The 21,574-nt window shown below is 37.8% G+C and overlaps 1 protein-coding gene across 1 annotated transcript; it reads left to right on the plus strand.

Moving 5' to 3' along the window:
* The first annotated feature begins 448 nt into the window (after window positions 1–448).
* Chodl (chondrolectin) lies at window positions 449–20,928 on the plus strand. Its single transcript, XM_021185169.1, has 6 exons — window positions 449–947; window positions 10,512–10,821; window positions 10,934–11,091; window positions 13,867–13,953; window positions 16,027–16,129; window positions 19,563–20,928. Exons 1-6 carry the CDS (start codon window positions 869–871, stop codon window positions 19,645–19,647), a joined length of 822 nt encoding a protein of 273 aa, XP_021040828.1. The 5' UTR covers window positions 449–868; the 3' UTR covers window positions 19,648–20,928.
* Window positions 20,929–21,574: the final 646 nt, after the last annotated feature.

Raw genomic sequence — 21,574 nt, forward strand, 5'->3', positions numbered from 1 at the left:
ATTATATAATTCACTGAGCAGGTTTTGGCTTCCACTCTGCCAATCCATCTTAAATAGTGGCTAGTGCCCCGCATCTCACCATACATATGATCAAGCAATTTAGCAGAAAAAGAGAAAGGCCCTGAAACTTGGCATCCCCGTGGACATTTATCTCCGAGAAAACCAAATGGAGCCAACTTTTGCCCGAGTTTAATAGCAAAGCTGTCACATTTTACACAAATGAGTATTGAAGTCTGTTGGCAAATGGGAAGGGGGTGGGGACCGGGAGTGGAGGAGGAGGGGCTGCTGACTGGACTCTTTTCAAAGTGGCTCCAGTTTTTAGGGGAGGGGCCAGATGCTCCGCTTGGCAGGAGGGACGAAGTAGTTAAAATGATTACTAGCTAGGGGTTGGAACCCCAGGCTCTGGGCATATATAAGAGTGTGCCGCCAGTGCAGAGCGGCTGTTGCTGCTGTTGCTGCTGTTGCTGCTGCTGTTGCTGCTGTTGGAGCCACGACCAGGACACACCAGCTCAGTCCCTTAGAACACAGAGACCTGAGAAGGAAGGGAAGGCAGCTGCTTAGGTTTGCGTTAGAACTCCTGTTTCACCTTTCCAACAGATACAGACAGAGGAACTCCTAACACTGTCCCCTGCTCCCAGACACGCCCACGGTGTCCTGCACTCCAGCCCAGTGCCGCACGGGGCAGCCTGGCAGAAGGTCCTCCTTAAAGGCGATGCTTACAGGCATTCTAGCTCCTGCGCTGGGAAGGAGGGAGTAGGACCCAGCAGGAAAGCAAGGAAGCTGCTGGTGAGAGCCACCGGCGGTGGCCGTGCTGCGGGAGGACCTCGTCTTTCCTCCACTGGACACCTGCTGCAGAAGGCTCGCCAGGATGATCCGCATCGCCTCACTCTTGTTGGGAGCTGCGCTGCTCTGCGCCCAGGGAGCCTTTGCCCGAAGGGTGGTCAGTGGTGAGTCAGAGCAGCATAAAACAAGGGACTTGGGATTCTGGGGCGGTATGGGGTACTCTGCACTAGGTTGGGGACTCCTTATAGACTTGGAAAACAGTACTTAGTAGGCGTCCAGAGAGAAGGTGGAAAATCTGTTTATTCTTTCCTCTCACCTTCTCTTTGCATAACAGAAAAGTTTCTTTTTTTTTTTGGAGTGCCTTCTTCTATAGTTGGGGAGCAAGCTTAAGCTAAATATGGAACAGCTCCGTCTCTTCAGGGCAAGAGTCTCTAGTTTATTTGGAAGCAGGTGAGTGGAACACAGGCAGACAGGACTGGGGCACCTGTGAGAGGGGTGTGGTAGAGCCTGGTTGACCAAGCTTGAACATTGAGCAGCTGCTGCGGCATGAACGCCACCTCCTGTTGGTCTGGCTCTAGTCCAGCCAGGGTGCTCACAAGGATGGTTTCTGAGACCAGCCCAGTCCAGATGTCTCAGTTTGCAGCCTTTGTTCTCAGGAGGACTGACGAAGAACAGGGGAGAGCTACTGCCCTGTCGCCTTCGCTTTTGGACTTAATTTCAAAATTAGAACACTCAGGAAACACCTCTTGGAGCTGGGTGGAGGTTTGCTTTGAGATGTTTGTGGTGATGAATTTGGATTTGCTCAAACAGCAGGTGCACAATTAAGTCTCTCAAATCAATGAAAGGTCAAATTTGCCAAACTTCCTTGCTTTATCTCTTGATTCCCGCCCCCATCCGCACACACAGCTCCCGTGTTCAATGCCATCCACACCGTATCCATCTTCTTCTCTTAGTTTGAGAAAAGTCTTTAAAGGCTCTTCTGTGTTTGAGGCAAATGTGAACAGCACCGCACACGGCAGCTGAACAGTCACCCATCGAGAAAGCTCTTGCTATGCTCATCAAACTGTTGGAGTGTGTTTGTTGAATGTTGCTTCTAACATATAAGGCCAACGTGGTTCCTCTGAAAGCTTATCCATCTGTACAGTAGGTGTCACCGATATAAAGGTTGATGACAGTAACTTAATGGGTTCAGAAAACAGACCTTGAGGATCTAGCATTAAGGTTGCCTCTAATTTTCTCCTCAGCAGATATTTCACTCAGTCAGATACAATTCAGTCTCCTATAGCTATTTACAGGGTGTTCAAAGCCTATGAGTTTAAGTCCCTTTCCTTCCTAATTTAGCAGAAGATAAAGAACTGCATGGACATCTATCCGGTGGAACAAACTATTTCACGACCTTTGTTTGAGTTTTATATGCAAATAAACGAATAGCAAAAAAAAAAAATGTACTTTGAAGTTATTTTAAAAGCAAACAGAAGCATTTAACTAACTTAAATAACGATTCTTTGTTCTCTTATTTAAATACATTAACGTTTGGGGGATGGAGAGAGATTCAAAGTGGAAAATAGAACTCAAGTACTTTGTTGATGAAAAGTTTAATTTCCAATATAGTTCTACACAAATTATTCCAAATTTTTGGCTAGCATTTTTTTTTTTTTGGCAATTCATAGGCATCTTGAAGGTGGCATCTGGAAAATTTCTAAGTAACTGACCATGATTTATTTGATTTAGTATAAATGATGATGTTGACTTGAGATTAAAACAATTACTTAGATATGTCTTTCTTATGGATAATTTGATTTTTTCACATTGAAATTTATCCATCTATAAACTGATTTCTGAGTCATAGGATTTGATTAATTCTAGCTGTTATTGGCTGAGCAGAGAGCAGTCTAAAATCTGTTATTTTTGGAGCAATATTTCCTAACATGTCCACTGTCTGCCTGTTGATATTTGTTCTGAATGGTGTAGCAACTATTTTATGCCACTAGGGACTGGTTACCAAGTCTGATGAGAACTGAGACAGCTTCTCTGCTTTCCACTATTTGGAACATACTTAGAACACATGGAAAATTATTTCTACTTATTAAATTTTGGGACAAAAATGTATAATTACTGTGCAATATCAAATAATCTTGTACCCACCATGACCTCAAAAGACAGACACTGACAAACTAAATCTCTGGATATGTTTTTCATATTTCAAAAAATCAACAAAATACATTATAATCCTTTAAGCACACCATTTTAAGGATAAAATATTTTAGGGACAAATACATTTTGAACAGCTTCACTATCAGCTGATCTACAAAAGATTTAATAGTATCTGATGTAATAAGGCAGAACACAGACACACATAGAGGACTCTGATGATAACAATCGTTCTATTTACTGAATTTATGGTTCATGGGAAACTAATTTGAGGATTTGAATTTTATGGTGATTTCTTACTCCACACAGATGTGTGGAGAATATCTGTTGCATCTATTTAAACACTCAGTTCAGAAAGTCACTAGCTGCTGATATTTTTCTTATGACAACTTCTTAAGATTTTCTCCGTATGGTATAATATGAAAAAGGGGGATTAAAATTTGAGGTTCTAGTTTGGGAGACTATGTTTGGAAGCAAGTGACATTTTCAAAAGATTTGTTATTTTAACAAATTTTTTGTTTCTCTTTTAGAGTTGAGAGCACTGGTCTTCCACGCCCTCGTGCTGTGATGTGGCATTAACCATATTTCAGGTGTCCCTTACATTTTTCGAGAACTCTCTTACACATGCAGCTTTAACTCTGCTACAATGGAGATACACTTTATTGTAAAGGCTGAGTGGAAGCAGACCGTTAGGAACAAGGGTATTAAGCCTTGCACTGACGTCAGCAATTCATGCTCTTCAGAGAGTCAGACATCGTCTTTAAATGTACAATTTAACCAGTCACTCTCCACTAACTTTTCTCAGCCTATGACTTTTAAGTCATTCTCCTCCATATTTTCATAGAGAGTAAAGAACACACTATTCACTATAGAGAGAGATCTAGCTGGTGCAACCGATTATATGCAGCGCCTGCCCGCCCCCCTCCACCCTCCGCTCTTTTATCGTGAAGAGACTGTAGAATATCGCATAAGTGATGAGCAGTAAGTAGCTTTAAAAAGTGCTTTAGTAAGTAGTAAGAAATATACAAATGAAACTGCAGAGCATATCCAAGCTCAAAGAAAGATTCCATGACATCATCAAAGTCGAAAATGATGACAGTGCAAATTGCAAAGATGCAATTATTTTAAGTATCTCCTGGGCAAGAAGGGAGCAAATTAATCTTATTACTAGGCATTTAATAAACTACCCATTTATCATAGGCATTATTCCTTACTGGCTATTCATCATTATCTTACAGTGGCAATATCTATACATTAATGCTGGAAAAGCATCTATAATTAAAAAAAAAAAGGATTCTGAAAGGGGATATCCAGCTGATGCGTCATTAGTTATTTTTACTATTTAATACTCTCTTCTTCAATGAGAGGAGAGGCTCTTGGTCCTGTGAAGGCTCTGTGCCCTAGTATAGGGGAATGTCAGGGCGGGGAGTGCATGGGTTGGGGAGCAGGGGGAGGGTGTAGGGGATTTTTGGAGAGGAAACTAGGAAAGGGGATAGCATTTGAAATGCAAATGAAGAAAATATCTGATTAAAAAGAAAAAAAAGAGGAGAACTTTCAAAAGAAAAAACCTCTCTTCTTCTGTGTTAGATCTTCAGTTCATATACATGCGCAATCATTTAGACAACTGTAAAGTGAGGTTTTAAAAATCTGTTGGAATGTACACCACAATAATCTGAATACAGTGACCATTTTTATATTTGATACAACATTCAACTAGGCCTTAACTGTCATATTGATAAAATAAAATAGAATGACATCATATATATGTGATTTCTCATTTGCTATTATACATACCCCCCATATATATATATATATATATATATATATATATATATATATATTTGTCCTCAGATTCACTTTGATCTAATTATTCAACATGAAATATTCACACTCAGAAATAAGTTCCCAGTGCATAATCCTGTGCTCATGCCAGCAATCAATAACTCACCAATGGCTATATTAGATCAATGTATCTAACACAGAAGAGACACATGGCATGCAACAAAACCCTTTATTAATAAGGTGTCTTAACTGTCTATTGCTTCAGATACATGTGGAGAAGCATAGATCCAGAGCTCCCAGGGACTAAACCACCAATCAAAGCTCCATATCTAGGAGAGGATGGCCTTATCAATGGGAGGGGAGGCCCTTGGTCCTGTGGAGTCTCGATACCCCAGTGTAGGGAAATGCAAGGGCAGTGAGGCAGGAGTGGGTGGGTGGGTGGGGGGAGCACCCTCATAGAAGTAGGTAGAGGGGGAATTGGATAGGGGGGTTGCAGAAGGGAAGCCGGGAAAGGGGATAACATTTGAAATGTAAATAAATAAAATATCCAATAAAAAAAAAAAAAGAAAGAAAATGGGCAACAGAAAGTAAGCTTGGTTTCAAACATGAGTTTGCAATTATAAGCTGTGTGTGGACAAATTATTCAACTCTCTCTATGCCCCCCCCTTCCTTATTTTAGAGTTGGGATGAGAAAAACTACATCACACAGTGGCTGGGAAGATTGAAAGCCCTTTAGTCTGGGTCTTGTGGATGTGGAGAGGGGAAGAGGAAGGGCTTAGCTTGGTAAGCCCTGTGCCTAGAGTTGAACCTTCTAGGGGCAAAGTTACCTTCTCTAGATGAATAGTTTATCAGAAGGACCTCTTAGTTGTGTATCAACAGATTTGATTTTCCTACTTCTTCTAAAGGTGCTAATTGTATTGGAAGTGATGTCTCAAATATTTCAAATTATTAATCAATCTCAGACAATTATGACATTTTTTTGGCAATTATTATCATTAGCTTGATGAAACATATAGCCTGTTAGTCATTAAAGTAAGAAAAATGATCATGAAAGTTTTGCTCATTCTAACTTCCTTCAGTGCTGCTGGACTCAAAGTACTAACTTTTGATTGACTTCTTGAACTCTGAAGTCATATTATTATATGGGTTTCCATTCATAATCTTTATTTCTATTTTAAATATCAGGATATAAAATATGAGACCACTCTCTTCTCAGAAAGCCCGCTATGTCTTGAGGGGGGAGGGATAAATAAGAAAGACTGCTGCCACCACCATCCCTGAAGTGACCCAATATGGCATATTTCATTTTCTTAGTGCCAGAGAATAGATTCTAGCAGTAGTGCACTCTGCAATTAAGCTAATCACAATATTCATCTTTCATAACTAATTTAATTTTGGTAAATCTGTCTTAACTTCAAACAAAAATTAAGAAATTGGTGTACTCTTGTGAACTGCAACACAGAACACTTAGAATAAATGGGACTTTGTTTCATTTAGTTAACGATAATCGGCTTTATTCTCAGAGCTCATGAACCACAGTATTGCAATACCACCAAGTGTTCTAGTATGCTTTAAGCAGGGTAGGAAAGAATGATAGAAAAAGATCAGCTTCTTGGATTCTAGGTGAGTACCTTAAGCTTAGCCAGTCTGGCTTAGGTGAGAATGAGCATGCTGTCCCTTTTTTTATATTTTCAGTTTTAAAAAATTTTTGTTAAAGCATACCAATTTTTAAAATCAAGTGGATTATAACTGAAGGAATTTATACTATGTCATCTATGTTTTGATTGAACAACATGATCTATATGTGATACTTAGCTAATGTTGGTTACATTTTATTATAGTAAGCTGGATGAGGAAACAATTGACAAACTCACAGCTGCTGAGCATTGCACAATAAGTATTTTAAATGACATAAAACCAAGTTACTGTATCTATTCAAGAAGAAATAAATTGTTGTAACTTCATGAGTTTACCCCTGCTTTCTTATAATTGCTTAAACCATTTTCAAATCATTTTCAAGTTTTGCCAACATTTATGATTTTTCATAAGTATGAAAACCAAGACAATTAATTATGGAAATGACAATAGAATATTAGTTGTGACAATGACAGGGAATTTTAACAGTCATTACTAAGAATTATTTGTTAATAAAAGTACATAACTAGGTTGTGTCAGTGTGTGCTCCTATATATACAAATCTAATATGGGTAAATATTTCTCTCTATAATTCTATACAAGTTTACATGAGAAAATTAAAATATTAAAGTAATTCTTAAATGTAGAGAGAACATTTTCATAAAAGTACACAAGACTCTCTTGGATGTCTGTTTTTTTTTTTTTTTTCAATGTTTCTGGAATGCAGAGTGGAAAGTCTTTGTAGATAAGCCAAAAATTAAGGTGACTTTCAAGTAGAGATTCTAAATTGGGACTTTTGTAGAGATAGATAGTATGAGTATAACCTTAGGGTAGCATTAAACCATTGTGTGACTTACAGAAAAATTACCCCTCCCATTAACTATTTCTGGAAGATTTTGGTTGAATATGATATTTAAATCTAAATGTTAGGGAGAGATTTCATGTAAGCGGCCAGGGTGAGAAGGGAGGCCATCGTCTCTGTTCTCTAGGAAGTCAGGCTTTTCCAGGAGTGGGAAAGCCACATCTGATCTGCCCTAGCAGAGCTTGTCTGGGAATTAGGGCAGCATTTGTTTCCCAGCTGTTCGAGTTCCGCTGTGATAGCAGCCAAATGGAATCAGCTGAAGTGCAGCAGCAACCTCCATAGCTCCAGCCTCTGTTCATTTTTCCATGGCTTGGACCAAATGTGCACAGTAAGGTGGAAATCAGCATTCAGCCTATCCCCATTAACTGATTCTACATAAGCCATAAAGATTGTGCAGTATGCCTATAATTCCCAAGAAACTGCCTTGCTCTCCCTGACCTGGTAGGAGCTCTTTTAGCTCAAACATGAAGACTCAGCTGGTACTCACCCAAGGTCCTCTGGGTCAACATCTCTGTTCTTGCTAATAAAAGGCTTCTGTCTTGACTCCTCCAGGAGCTCTCTTTTGTGCTGCCATCCTCCTCTCTCTTGTTCATTTATTGAGAACATGAACTACTCCATCTATAGGGAGAGACTGCCTGGCATAGAGAGACAAGCCTGGCAACATATTCAGGACCCATCTAGCATTAGGTATGGATTTTTAAAAACACAATTTTTTTTTGGTTATTTTATTTACTTACATTTATTTCAAATGTTATCCTCCTTCCGGACTTCCCCCCCCCCCGCCCCCGCCTGCAAACTCCCTATTCTAAGCTCCCTATCCCCTGCTTCTATGAGGGTGCTCCCCCACCCACCCACCCAGTCCCGCCTCACTGCCCTGGCATTCTCTGACACTGGGGCATTGAGCCTCCACAGGACCAAGGGACACCCCTGCTATTGATGCCAGATAAGGGACTCCCCTGCTACATTTGTATCTGGAGCCATGAGTCCCTCCATGTGTACTTTTTAGTTGGTGGTAAGATGCAATTGGCTATCTAGGTATCATTATTAATTTTCTTTACAATGTAACATAACGGTTAGATATTTCTGCATCATACTTAGAGCCCTCCTAACATTCTATTATATGTGTTATCTCTATTTTATAAATGAGTAAATGTCTATTATACTTTATGTCTTTGCTGTGTATAAACCAGGGATAAACTTATCTTCTAGTATATCAAAGATAACGAGCGGTGAGTATATAATAAGGAGCCCTAATTTTGTTACATATAAATCCAAGTTACTCGCCAAAACCATCTTGTTATTCTGTTTCTCTTTCCATTGAGATCATGCAAAGTAATCTTTAAAAAAAAAAAGCAATATTTAAAAGTGCTTGAGTGAAAGACATGGCTAAATATCTTAGGGGTGAAAATTTGGAGCTTGAACATTCAGGGGAATGTAGCTAAGAGAATTTTGGAAACTTAGAAATATGTAAAGGATGGACTAGATGAAAATAGGGTGAGAGCTTGCTTCTTAAATACAATAATGAAAATATAGGCTTGTAAGAATCATTGGCATTTTATAAGGAACAACTATTTTAGACAGTGAAAGCATCACAAAACCTTATAATAGGAATAACTTTCCAAAATTATTCATGATTTATAATAGAAATGACCATTGATATTTCTATTGCCTCCTGTCAATGAGTGTTTATTTAAGACTTATTTGCCCCACTGAAACCTTTAAGCTCCCTTTCCATGGCCATTTTTACAGATATATAAATTTTTATTAAAGTTAAAGTTAGTTTAGCTTGTATATTAATTTGTTTGCACTTTTCCGTGTATAGCTCCAGAGTTCACATTCCAGTTAGATAGCTTGTTTGCATTTCTAAATAACTATTTTATGTTTCCTTCCTTTGCCAAGATCCTGAACACTAGTCTCTTAAATACTGTTGTGGGAATAATGGTCTTCTGCTAATTTCTGCATGCTCTGGCCTTGAATGCCGTTTCTTATCACAAATTGAAGTTTCAGGGGCTGGGGTATTGTTTCGACGTTGGCGTGATATAGTTGCTCAGCCTGACAGACTGCAATTAAGAGTGAAACGTTGCAAATGCTTCATTTACCCCAGTATTTAAGCATGGGCCCTCACCCTACATGTGACAACTTTTCACACATACTCCAAAATTCAATAGACAGGATAAGAGAATGCCAATCATCTTACTTGGTTACTGGGAATAAAGACTCGGGTCTTCATGCTTATACAGCAAACATTCTACCCATACAGCATCTCCCAAGTCTCGTCATTACTTTCATAAGTTGAAAATGATAAACTAGAAAGGTAAACTTTCTAATCTTATTGTGTGAGAAAGCACTCTTAAAATATTTTTGTCAGTCCTTTAAGAATGTCACACAGGATAATTGTTATCATATTCAGCTCAACTCTATTCCTTAATTCCTCTCAGATCTTCTACCCGATCCCTTCCCAACTTCATGCCTTTTTCTTTTTAAAATTCATAACTAATTAACACTAATATGTGCTGTCCATATACTTCTTGGTGTGAGACCATACATTCAAACAATTAAAGAGAACTGACTGTCTCTCTCCAAGAAACTCAGATGTCCACAGTTAGGTGGGGCCTCATGACACTCTTCCCACTCCATAATAAAATGCTGACTGACTTTATTCTGAGCAGGTCGTGTGTAGGCAATTACAACTGCTGTGGGTTCCTGAGTCTAGTGGTCCCATCATGTCTATAAAACAGTTTTGACCTCATCCTTCCTAACCTTTGGCTCTTACACTCTTTCTACACCTTTTCCAAGGCCTTGGGTAGGAGGGTCTGACATAGATGTCTTATTGCTGGCAGAGCACTCTATAGTCACCCTTTCTTTGTAGAGTTTCTGTGATAACCAGCACCTGCTGCACAAAGACACTTTTCTGATGTGGTGCCCCATTCTATGAGTAGAGACATGTGAGTTTAGAGGGAAGGTTTGATAATATGTATACTCACCAAAAACAACAGTTGTAGCTTCACCTTGGTGGCCCGTGAACTCCCCAATCATTAGTTCTTGACCAAATTTGCAATACTGGACATGCATGCACTTTATCCTGGAGAGGTGGGACTTAAGTCCAATCAGAGAGTAGTTATTTACACCCATAACCATCATGCCACTATTGCAACCATGGACATACTTTGGAGAAAAGAATTCTTGATGTTTTCTGTTTTGAATTATTCTTTGGTTGGAATCAACATCAAACGTTATGAATAGAGAACTCACAATCAATTTGTCTGTTTTTTTATGTATTTATTTATTTTTGTTTTAGGTCAAAAGGTGTGTTTTGCTGATGTGAAACACCCCTGCTACAAAATGGCCTACTTCCATGAGCTGTCTAGCCGGGTGAGCTTCCAGGAAGCACGACTGGCTTGTGAAAGTGAAGGAGGTGTCCTCCTCAGTCTTGAGAACGAAGCTGAACAGAAGTTAATAGAGAGCATGCTTCAGAACCTGACAAAACCCGGAACAGGTATTTCAGATGGTGACTTCTGGATAGGACTTTTGAGAAGCGGAGATGGCCAAACATCAGGTGCCTGCCCAGATCTCTACCAGTGGTCTGATGGAAGCAGCTCCCGGTTCAGGTAAGCTATGACTGGATTCTGAAGTGTTCATTTGAACCCTGCTGGAGTCAGTGTGGAAAAAGAAAAGCTATGATACATGTTGCTAAGTGTCCCCATGGGTCTCTGTTTGTAGAAACTGGTACACTGATGAACCTTCTTGTGGAAGTGAAAAATGTGTAGTCATGTATCACCAACCAACTGCCAATCCTGGCCTAGGAGGACCCTACCTTTACCAGTGGAATGACGACAGGTGCAACATGAAGCACAATTACATCTGCAAGTATGAACCAGGTAAAAGACATCCATAGTTATGGTAGATGTTTGTGCATGTTTGTTCATATGAGACTTTGTCTTTACATTTCCCAGCCTTTCTCTGTTCTTCCTAGGAAAGAGGCATTGCCCCACAGCTTGCCCTGTTAAAGTACTGAAGCACATTGTTTGCAGTAGAGTCCACCTAGCAGTGGGCTGAGTAAAGGGGAATGGGTAGAAACCATTTGTGGGCAAAGGTGTTTCCAAGAGAAAATAGTAATGTATGCAAAGACCAAGCTGTTCTCATATTTTGTAAATGACCAATGTCTATATGAAAATATCTTAAAAACCAAGACTGTGAGGAAGGTAGGCATAGGCTACCAATGTGCCTATGGACATACATGCTTGTGAGCAATAGTTCCTTGGTTTATTCTTGCTGAATTTAGGGAAGTGAAGCAGCTTTCTTTGGGTTCATTGGTACATCATGTCATAGCATAATGCTTGCAGTGTGGTCCTTTACTTAAGTGTAATGTCTCTCGCTATAGTTAAAAGGATTAATTTCAATTATTTTCTTACTCTGGTTTGTATCCTTAGAAAAAGGATACTTTCATCAGTTTTCTTTTGTCATGTGCCATAACTGGGGAAATTACCTTGACCTAAGGCACATTAATGTGGCTTCCTGCTGAAATAGTGAAATTGAGTTACTTTAATAAGATACTTCAATTGAGCCAGAATTTCACCTAAAAGAAGGACTAATCAAAGATGTGCAAACATATATTTGATCCTCTTAGACACTAGAGTTAGAAACTTAAGCCTTGACATATTTATTTTTCTATTTTTCTCCACAATGTCGGAGTCATATTAACTTTTATGAAGTATTGTCCGCATGACCTCATAATATGTGCCCATAAAAGGCAATTATAACCAAGTACCAATGTTCATATTATTCTTTTGAAATTACACAATTTCTTTTCTCCTAAAGCCATGAAGCACAAGAGATTATTGGACTAGATTTATTCTTGTGTTTGTGCTTCTCTCCAGTGTGTTAGCCAACTTTTTATATTCCTGGTGAGTTTATACTTTGCCCTTGGTTGCTGTTATTACACTCCTGGAAGCCTTTGCAAACAAAGTCTGTTATTCATTTATATTCTTTCTAATTGTATCTTTGAGAAATACAATTGAAATTCTGTGATATTTTAAATGTGCTTTACACTCAACATTTATTCATGTCAAAATTTCAGTATTCATTATATTATTAGTTACTGTTATTATTTAGTAATTATGATTTAGTACTTGTCAATGTCAAGGGTTAAAATGAGTATAGTTAAGTAATATGTATGTATTTATGTACATGTTATATGCTTGATCAGTTTGAAATTTATTATTTACTTTCCTATTTTTACTCCCATACACTATCTAATAGCATGGCCAATAATGTTGAAAATGTTTTTTAAAATTACCCTGGTTATTCAGAAATGGGATTTAAGTTGTTTTATTTTTTTCTCCTCTATTGAAACACATACATATTCTTTCAGTTCACTGATATCTTTCATATATATATATATACATATATATATATATATATATATATATATATATATATATATATACTTTATATATACTCCATACTTCTAAATGTATTATTTGTGCTAAATTTGCCTTCTGGGGCTGTTTACATCTCTAATAATATCCCCCTTCCCAGTTACTCCTCCACCCTCCACCCATTCCATCTACTCTCTTCCCCATCCCCTTTGCTACTAAGAGGGTATTCCTTAACTCACTCATCCAACCACTCCTGCCCCAGCATTCCAGTGTCCCCCTATATTGGAGCATCAAAGCCTCCACAGGACCAAGGGCCTCCCTTCCCAATGATGTCAGATAAGGCCATCCTCTGCTACCTATGTATCTGGAGCCATGGATCCCTCCATTTGTACTCCTTGGTTGGTAGTCTAGTCCCTGGGAATTCTGGGTAATTCACAAATTATTGTGTATTCCTGTAACCCTTCATCATTTCTGACTGTAGCAGGCTAATTTAAGTGCTGTACCACTCTTGGTTGTTAATGAAGTTTGGGTTATAAAGGGAATTCATCAAATTGGTTCTTTTGTTTAAACATAATTAAATATTGACTACTAGTAGTTGATTTTTTTGGACATTTAAATTCAGAATATATATTTGCCTGCAAACTATTCAGAAATCAAAATCAACCTTCTTTTTTTATATATTTTAAATTATTTTCTTTTTTTATTTATTATTTTCTTTATATACATTTCAAATGCTATCCCAAAAGTTCCCTATACCCTCCCTCTGCCCTGCTCCCCTACCCACCCACCCCCACTTCTTGGTCCTGGTGTTCCCCTGTACTGGGGCATATAGAGTTTGCAAGACCAAGGGGCCTCTCTTACCAATGATGGCCGACTAGGCCATCTTCTGCTACATATGCAGCTAGAGACATGAGCTCTGGGGGTACTGGTTAGTTCATATTACTGTTTCACCTATAGGGTTCCAGACCCCTTCAGCTCTTTGTGTACTTTGTCTCGCTCCTCCATTGGGGGCCCTGTGTTCCATCCAATAGATGACTGTGAGCATCTACTTCTGTGTTTGCCGGGCACCGGCATATTCTCACAAGAGACAGCTATATCAGGGTCCTTTCAGCAAAATCTTGCTGGCATATGCAATGATGTCTGCGTTTGGAGGCTGATTATGGGATGGATCCCCCAATCAACCTTCTTTATTGTTTGTTGATACATTTTACTTTTATTGACACTTGTATTTTCTTGTATAATTATTAAGCATGATTCCTATGCTAATTATTACAGAGATCCATCCAACAGACCCCGCTGAAAAGCCGTATCTTACAAGCCAACCTGAAGAGACCCATGAAAATGTGGTTGTCACTGAAGCAGGTAATTTTCTTCTGAGCCTTTTAACTCTCACCTACAGAACCGTGCTTTGAACAAATGCTTCATTCTAACCCCAGTGAAATTTTTCTTGTGGTTCAGGGATGTGGTGCGTTAATTATGGTCCGGTCAACACTTTTGAACTTCTTTAGACATAATTATGCAATGATACATTTTTAAAAGAAAACTTTTTCTTGACATTTCTATTTGAAATGGAACCATCTAGTATGAAAGCAAGTGAGCAACAGTAACGCCTGTATCTACAAAGCGTTTCCCAATATAATGTGGTGTCTGTCATTCCAACTAACTTGTTTAGTGGCTTAGAACAACAGTAGTTTGCTGTTGAATGTACAGGGCTCATCTGAGGTAGAGATAAGTTATAAATAAGGCTGATTATAGATTCTATTGACTTCCATGGTATAAAATCCTTTATGAGGCCAATTTTACACTATCACTGTGATATTACTATGTGGCGTGTTGGAAGGGGTGCGTACAATGGGCTCTCTATCCCACTGTCACCCCAGATGACAGAGTAAAAAACACATCCAATCCTGATGTGAGTTCCCTATTAGATAGAAACTCCTCTTAATATTCCTTAATAAATCATAACCTAAACCATATGGACAGAAATGTCTTAGCTATTTCTTTTGTTAATATTGATACAAAGACCCAAGTGTTCCAAAATCAATAACTCCTAGATATAATGTTGTATTTTTTCATTCGTATTGGAAATATTAACAGTAATTTGAAACGAAAGTCTTTCACAGATCCTTAAAATGTTTCCTGGACCTGGTGAAGGCTCAGGAAGAGGACTGAGCACAACCACCATTGTCTACATTTTAATCCTACTCGACTAACATCTAGCATGTGGGGCACACACACACACACACACACACACACACACACACACATACAAGGAATAAGTAAAGAAAGGGATCTTGGAGCACTTGGAGTGGGGAGTGAGGACTGACTTGGATTAAAATAAAGTGAATTCACATATGAACTTAAAAATATGTTAAACAGCAATGTATCTCCAAATTACCAATAACTAGGTCTCTCTAAACACATCCCTTAGCAAAAGATAGGATGCGCAGTAAAGTGAACTAACTATGGCCAACAGTTGTCAGAATTATGAACATTTGTGATAGTGTTGACTAACTTTCAGTTTGTAAGCCAAATGTCATGTTCCTCAACATGTCCTTTTGCAGATATGTGTTAAGGCTCTGTACTTTTTCTGTTCCAGATATCTGCTTTTAACATCATTCATAATAGGAAACATAATTAAAATCATTAGTAAATAATTAAACTACGGATATTTTATTCTTATTTTACCCTCATATATATATATATATGTATTTATATTTATATATATTTATATATATATTTATATATATATTTATATATATATTTATATATATATATATAAAATCATGGTTAATAAAGCCATTTCATGCTCTGTACATCTTGAGTGTTGGTAAGTTTCTTTAAAATATACTAAGAATATCTGTCATTATGGAGTGTGGTAGAGTAGGGTTAGAAGAGCACTTATTTTCAGAGTTTAATTAAATCATGCTGTTGTGTCCCGAGTCTTATGTCTCTAGGTTAGGACTGTGTCACTGCATATGTGTGCTTATTTGTCATTTAATCCCAAGCGCTTCCACTTTATCATGACACTGAGCTTATTGAGTAAGAGAATTCATTATCTTCTAGGTGAACAATGATTATAATAATTGTTATGACTTAGCAGAAAATCTTTAGTTGTCCAATGATTCAGAAAATTAATAAAATGAGACAGGTAAGATTAATGCATTTTGAAAATCAGTTCATGTTGGAATCACAAATGTAATAGAAAATTTAAAACCACACATATTTAATTGAGCATGTCAACCAGGGCATTACAATTTTGTTTGGACTTTTTTCAAAGCATCCATGTATTTTTAATAAGGCTTTGTACTTGGAATTTACTTATTTTGGTAAATATTATATTTTACCTTAAGCTTTAGGGACATGTGTTTATAACCTTGTATTGGGGTCCTTCCTGGGCTATCACTGAACACTAAGATTATTTTTCTTTTGTAGGCATAATTCCCAATCTAATCTATGTCATTATACCAACGATTCCGCTGCTCTTACTGATACTGGTTGCTTTAGGAACCTGCTGTTTCCAGATGTTGCATAAAAGGTAAAAAACATATTGCTATCCAGATAATTAAGGAAAAAAAAACCTTTAAATATACTTTGAGACATCTTTAAAAATGTTACCGAGTCTTTAACTTATTTTAAAGAGTTTTAGTATTCTTAGCTATCAGTAACATTCCAGCACACATAAAGTACATTCTTGGATTTAATGAGGTGCCCAGTGTCTCCTTTATACTTCATAAGTCCCATGGGCTGGGTGCCTTTCAGTTTCTTTTTTTCAGTCGGGAAGATGGTGTGTCACCTTTACTTGTCTTGTGTTGTACAGTTACTGTATGTTGTGGATCTGAAGTTTGAGTGCTTGTAACCTCATATGAGATGCACTATACTCTCCAGTCTCTGGACTGGTAAATTAAAAAAAAAAAAAAGTTAAACCATTCGATCAGTTTAAAGGTATACTTGTAGTATAAATTCAACATTCAAATCATAACCTTTTTTTAATTTCAAAAAGACATCTTTAGATTAGGAAATTAAGTATAGTTATAAAGATAGCAAGGTGAGTGTGGTAGTTTGAAAGTTTGAGACAGGATTATCATGAATGTAAAGCCAGCTTAAGTGACCGTTTTCAATGATAATAATAATAATGATAATGATAATAATAAAGGAAAAGCATTATTTTCCTAACACACACACACTATCACACACACACACACACACACTCACATACACACACACTCACTCACACACACATACTCACACACACACATTCACACTTATACATATACACACACATTCACACTTATACATACACACACTCACACACTCACACACACACTCACACACACTCACACACACACACTCACACACACTCACATACACACTCTCACACATAGACTCTCTCTCTCTCTCTCTCTGTCTCTCTCTCTCTCTCTCTCAGACACACACAGACACACACACAAACACACACACTGGGTACTGTCTGACAGATATTTTGAAATAAAATGATATGTCCAAATGGCAAGATTTCCAGGGAGTCAATGAAGTGAATGTTTCACGTGTAGTACAGTTTGGCAATTAAATTCACAAAATATGTTTCCATGAAAAAACATAGAAGATGCATTTAAGAGAGGACAGATTTGCTAGAATAAATGGCCCCTTTGCTAATGGTTAAATAACTGACCAAAGGGAAGGCTCTTATCATAGAAGCACCTGCAAGTGAAATAATTTTGTCTTCCTGTTTCATTATCTTTCCCTTAAATAAATTCTAAAGAACCTGAAAAGTTGCAACCCCTTCAAAATGTTAACCATAAATTGCTAATTATACTAATTGTATTGCTAGTATGTATTTATAAGTGATCTAATTTAGGCATGCCTGGTAGCACATGCCTTCAATTACAGAACTTAGGAGCTTAGAAAGAGAAGGACTATGAGTTTGATTCTAACCTCTACTACATACCAAGAACATATCTAAACAAACAAGAAAGCAGACCCTGTTAACCAAATCAAATCAAATCAAGTCAAATGAAATGAAATGAAATCAAATTAAAACAAGAATAACAAAGGAAAAAATTTAATAAAACAAAACAATAACTTTTGAAAGTATGAAAATCATTTAAAAATAAGGGGGTTAAGGTCTGGCAATTAATACTAAATTTTGAGATCCTTTTAATTTTCATTAAAAGACAAGTTAAACACTGTAAATTTATCTTCCTGTATACACACACACATGAAAATAAATATGTCATTTCTTGTCCTAATTCCTAAGACTATGGATGGAATCATGTTGATCTCTTACTGGGAAAGCAGTGGCTTAGGGGGATTACAAATCTCTTCTAACCCAGACAGGCTGTCTAAAGTGGCCATTTAAATAGCAGCTCCATTAGTAAACACAAAATATATGATTCAAAGGTTCTCACTTGTCAAGTGACATAACGGTGGCGCTGCCTTGAAGGTTTGTTTTGTTTTCCCCAAGAGTGGTTGTTTTCATTTAAAAGGTCGGTGGCTGTTTTCACGCATTTGAAAATTTCAGTGTGAGAAAATAAACCAAAATTGGGCCCTGTCAGTTGCCCGGGATGAGCTTAAGTCCTTTGTCCATCATTCTTAGATCCTCCCCTTTTCCTTTCTTCCAGGAAAGCAAGGAGAAACTTCAGCAAAGACTCCACTCCATTATCATCTGAGTGCCTTGCAGAAAGTTTAAATTCCAATCTGGTACACATGGCGGGTTCTCTCATTCCATACCATTTCCATTTAACCCTCCTTCCCTTAATTAGTAGAACAGTTTTTTAGTGAACTATTAATTACAACTGAGGCCACATGGATATCTTAACTACTTTTCTTACCATTTAAAATCCCTTCCTCTTCATAAACTTGGCTTGACCTACCTTCTCTTCATGCTGGATATACCTGGTAACAGTATGTTGATCTTATTGATTAGAAGGAATATCCATAGAATGTGTAATTTGGAATTTTATTTATCACCACAACACTCAACTTGATATGAAGCAAGTGTTTTTGCATCATAATGCTCAAGGCTTTAGAAATGGATCTTTTTGTCTTTAAAGAGTTCTGCAAATTGACAGGATGGTGGGATGTTGCAAAAGTGTATCTGTGAGAGGCGGGGTGGGGGGCAAAAGCTATTAGGGGTTGAACTGTGGGAACCTTGGGCCAACATAAGGACTAAACATAGGGGGGTGTGGACAGACTAAGTGAAAGATTATTTCCAGGAAACGAAGGCAAAGAAATGCAAATCTTGACATTTGATCTTGGGGATACTTACAGGCACTTTTATCATAGTCAGAACAATGACTACCATGGGAAAGAACAAACCTAATCCCAGGCACAATCCCATAAGGGCCTAGGTCTCATTCTAGGGAATGGAACTTACATGTCAGACCTATCTTGGAGGAAGAACTCACAAGCTCCCAAGTCCCTGAATATGCATCTGCCTTGGACATACATTGGTTCGAGAGAGAGGCACAATGAACCTTTCAGTACACAAAGGACTTAAATCCAGTTCAGGAAGACAAAAGGAAAAAAACAATAGATATTTACTTACACTCAGGACCAGAGCATGTGTTTGGGAATGATTGGACACTAATTGTATCAACAATTATATCAGAGTGCCCATAAAGCAAGCTTCAGAAGCCTGGCCAAAGAAAACAAGGTTTATTGGGCGTGTGGGGGGGGGGATGGGAGGTTTTAGTACTCTGCTGGGCACTGTTGCACATGTGTGTTTGAGCTCTATGGTTAGTGAAAAGATGCAAATATATTTGCTTGTCTGTTCTCAACAGTTATAAGAACTGTTTGCCATTTTTACATCTTGGAATAATCTAGACTTTTTTGTAGGAATGGAAAGTATTCTCAGGAGGAAAGAAGAACTCATAATATCTGTCTGACTGTCTCCATTTGGACCGAGACACATTTAGTTTGATACAACTCAAGAACTGAATTTCTTTCTTTTTCTTTTTTTTTTTTTTCAGTAAAGGGAGATCAAAAACTAGCCCGAATCAGTCTACACTGTGGATTTCAAAAAGCACGAGGAAGGAAAGCGGCATGGAGGTATAATAATGAACTGGCATTGTTCTGGAAAATAAAAATAGTTTTGTAATTCTTGATCAATGTAAGGAATGGCATCATTACCTTGGAATGGCTTGAAATCTCAAAGGATCTGCAAGATGAACTGTAAGCTCCCCCTTGAGGCAAATGTCAAAATAATTTTTATAAGTTTATAGTTTCACTTACAACATATGCTGAGTGAGACCTGCTTACACTAAAGGATACACCTAAATTTCATATAAAAGAAATGGACCATGAGGATATAATTTCTGTGGACCAATCTGGAATACCTGTGTTGGGAGTAGTTACTCTTGCTCTCTTTCTTTTTTCATCTTCATAAATTTTGATCTATGTCATGTAATATAAATTGTATTTCAATTTACGGTGTGCAGAAACATTCTACCTTTGCAAAAGTGTTTGATGAAAATAGAGTGTTCTGATATTTATATTTATGACATTTGATTTTTACATATATGGTGTTTTCATTAAAAACTGAATTCACACAGACACAAAGAAATCCTTGCATAGGGAAAACATTTCTTTTGTAGGATAGTTCATGTTTGTTCTGTTTCTTTGCTTTGGGTTCAATAAAGTTTAGAAAGTATCTTCAGAAATAAGAAACTATTTCATTGACTGTGCTATTAATCTGCTGAAACACTTTACTTAGAGGCAAGAACTGTCTAACTTCAATTGTGCAAGACACGTGCCTTACAATTATTCTTAATTTAAAATTAAACAGATTTTTGTAATAAAGTATCTTTAATAATACTTGTATAGACACCAATAGAGTTAACCTTGAAAAAATGGCATCTGCAGTACAAATCACAGGTCTTCACATGTTGCCTATAGAATTGCAAATAGCTCCCCAGAGTGTCAGGAATCAATGTGGTTCCTCCCTTTCAATCAGACAGAGTAACTATTTGAAGGCTTTGGAGTCAGACAGTTGCTGTTTGACTGGGGTTTTCCTAACTGAATTTAGCCTGTATAATATATAAAGTTCAATGGTTTCCAGCAGTGTGATGCTAAGCAGAACACACTGATATTACTGATTAAAAGAAGAAGAAGAAGAAAAACAAAACTACAAACCACATCATTTAATGGGCCATGGACTCGAGGTCACTGATGTTTGCTTATCTTTGATGAGTGTTGTTTGTGGTTGTGAACTGTGGCTTCCTTCTGTCTGATGGAGTTTCCTCAACACGTAGCGCTTGTTCTTCTCAAGAGAGTTGTGACTATTTTGTCTTCAAATGTCCCTGTGTCACTTTTAGCCAAATAAAGAATTCTTGTTTCTGAAGAATGATCATTGGTGTTGTCTACGTTCTTAAAGGGGAAAAAGCCCAGATGTGTTTCATCATTACCTGAAGATGAAATCAAACATTGCATGTGAAGAGCCCAGACAGCGGCGGATCTGAATGAACAGGGAGGTTTCTTCTTTCTCTGTCAGTCTTGTTCAGTTAGACAGTAAAACGGTTTCCTTAAGTAGACTTGGTTTTCCAAACAAGAGGCAAAAACGGGCTCTCAGATCTTTTCCTGCTGCCTTGAGACTGAATGGGCAACTAGTTGCATTCTAAGCTCAGCTGCCCCCACTTAGCCCCATCCTTGTGGGTCAAATGGGAGGCCAGCTGTTTGGATCTGTTTTGCCTGTATGCCAACTCTACTCGTTTCTCCATTTAGCTACCCAGAACTCTAACAGCTGAAGGATGGAGGCACAAACTGAAAGGGGAAGGCGGGTGTTTCATTTATTATCAAGGTCAGGAAAGCATCCAGTGTTAATGGCAAACTCCATCTGTGACAAGGGTTGGGAAACAATTCTCTGTCCTCTTAAAAGATGGTGATGATACCATCTTTGAAAGGGGTTTCTAAAGCTTTATCTGGCCCTTGCAAAATGGGTACATGATGTAACTGCTCTGTATTTTCAGAACATAGTGTTAATATA

The sequence above is a fragment of the Mus caroli genome, chromosome 16 (genome assembly GCF_900094665.2).
Source record: "Mus caroli chromosome 16, CAROLI_EIJ_v1.1, whole genome shotgun sequence".
NCBI lineage: Eukaryota > Metazoa > Chordata > Mammalia > Rodentia > Muridae > Mus > Mus caroli.

Excerpts from the sequence above, each read along its gene's own strand:
- Chodl (XM_021185169.1), top strand. The coding sequence starts at position 869 with ATGATCCGCATCGCCTCACTCTTGTTGGGAGCTGCGCTGCTCTGCGCC. Across the intron at positions 10,822-10,933 it reads GGAAGCAGCTCCCGGTTCAG|AAACTGGTACACTGATGAAC; the intron begins GTAAGCTATGAC and ends CTCTGTTTGTAG. Across the intron at positions 11,092-13,866 it reads CATCTGCAAGTATGAACCAG|AGATCCATCCAACAGACCCC; the intron begins GTAAAAGACATC and ends TAATTATTACAG.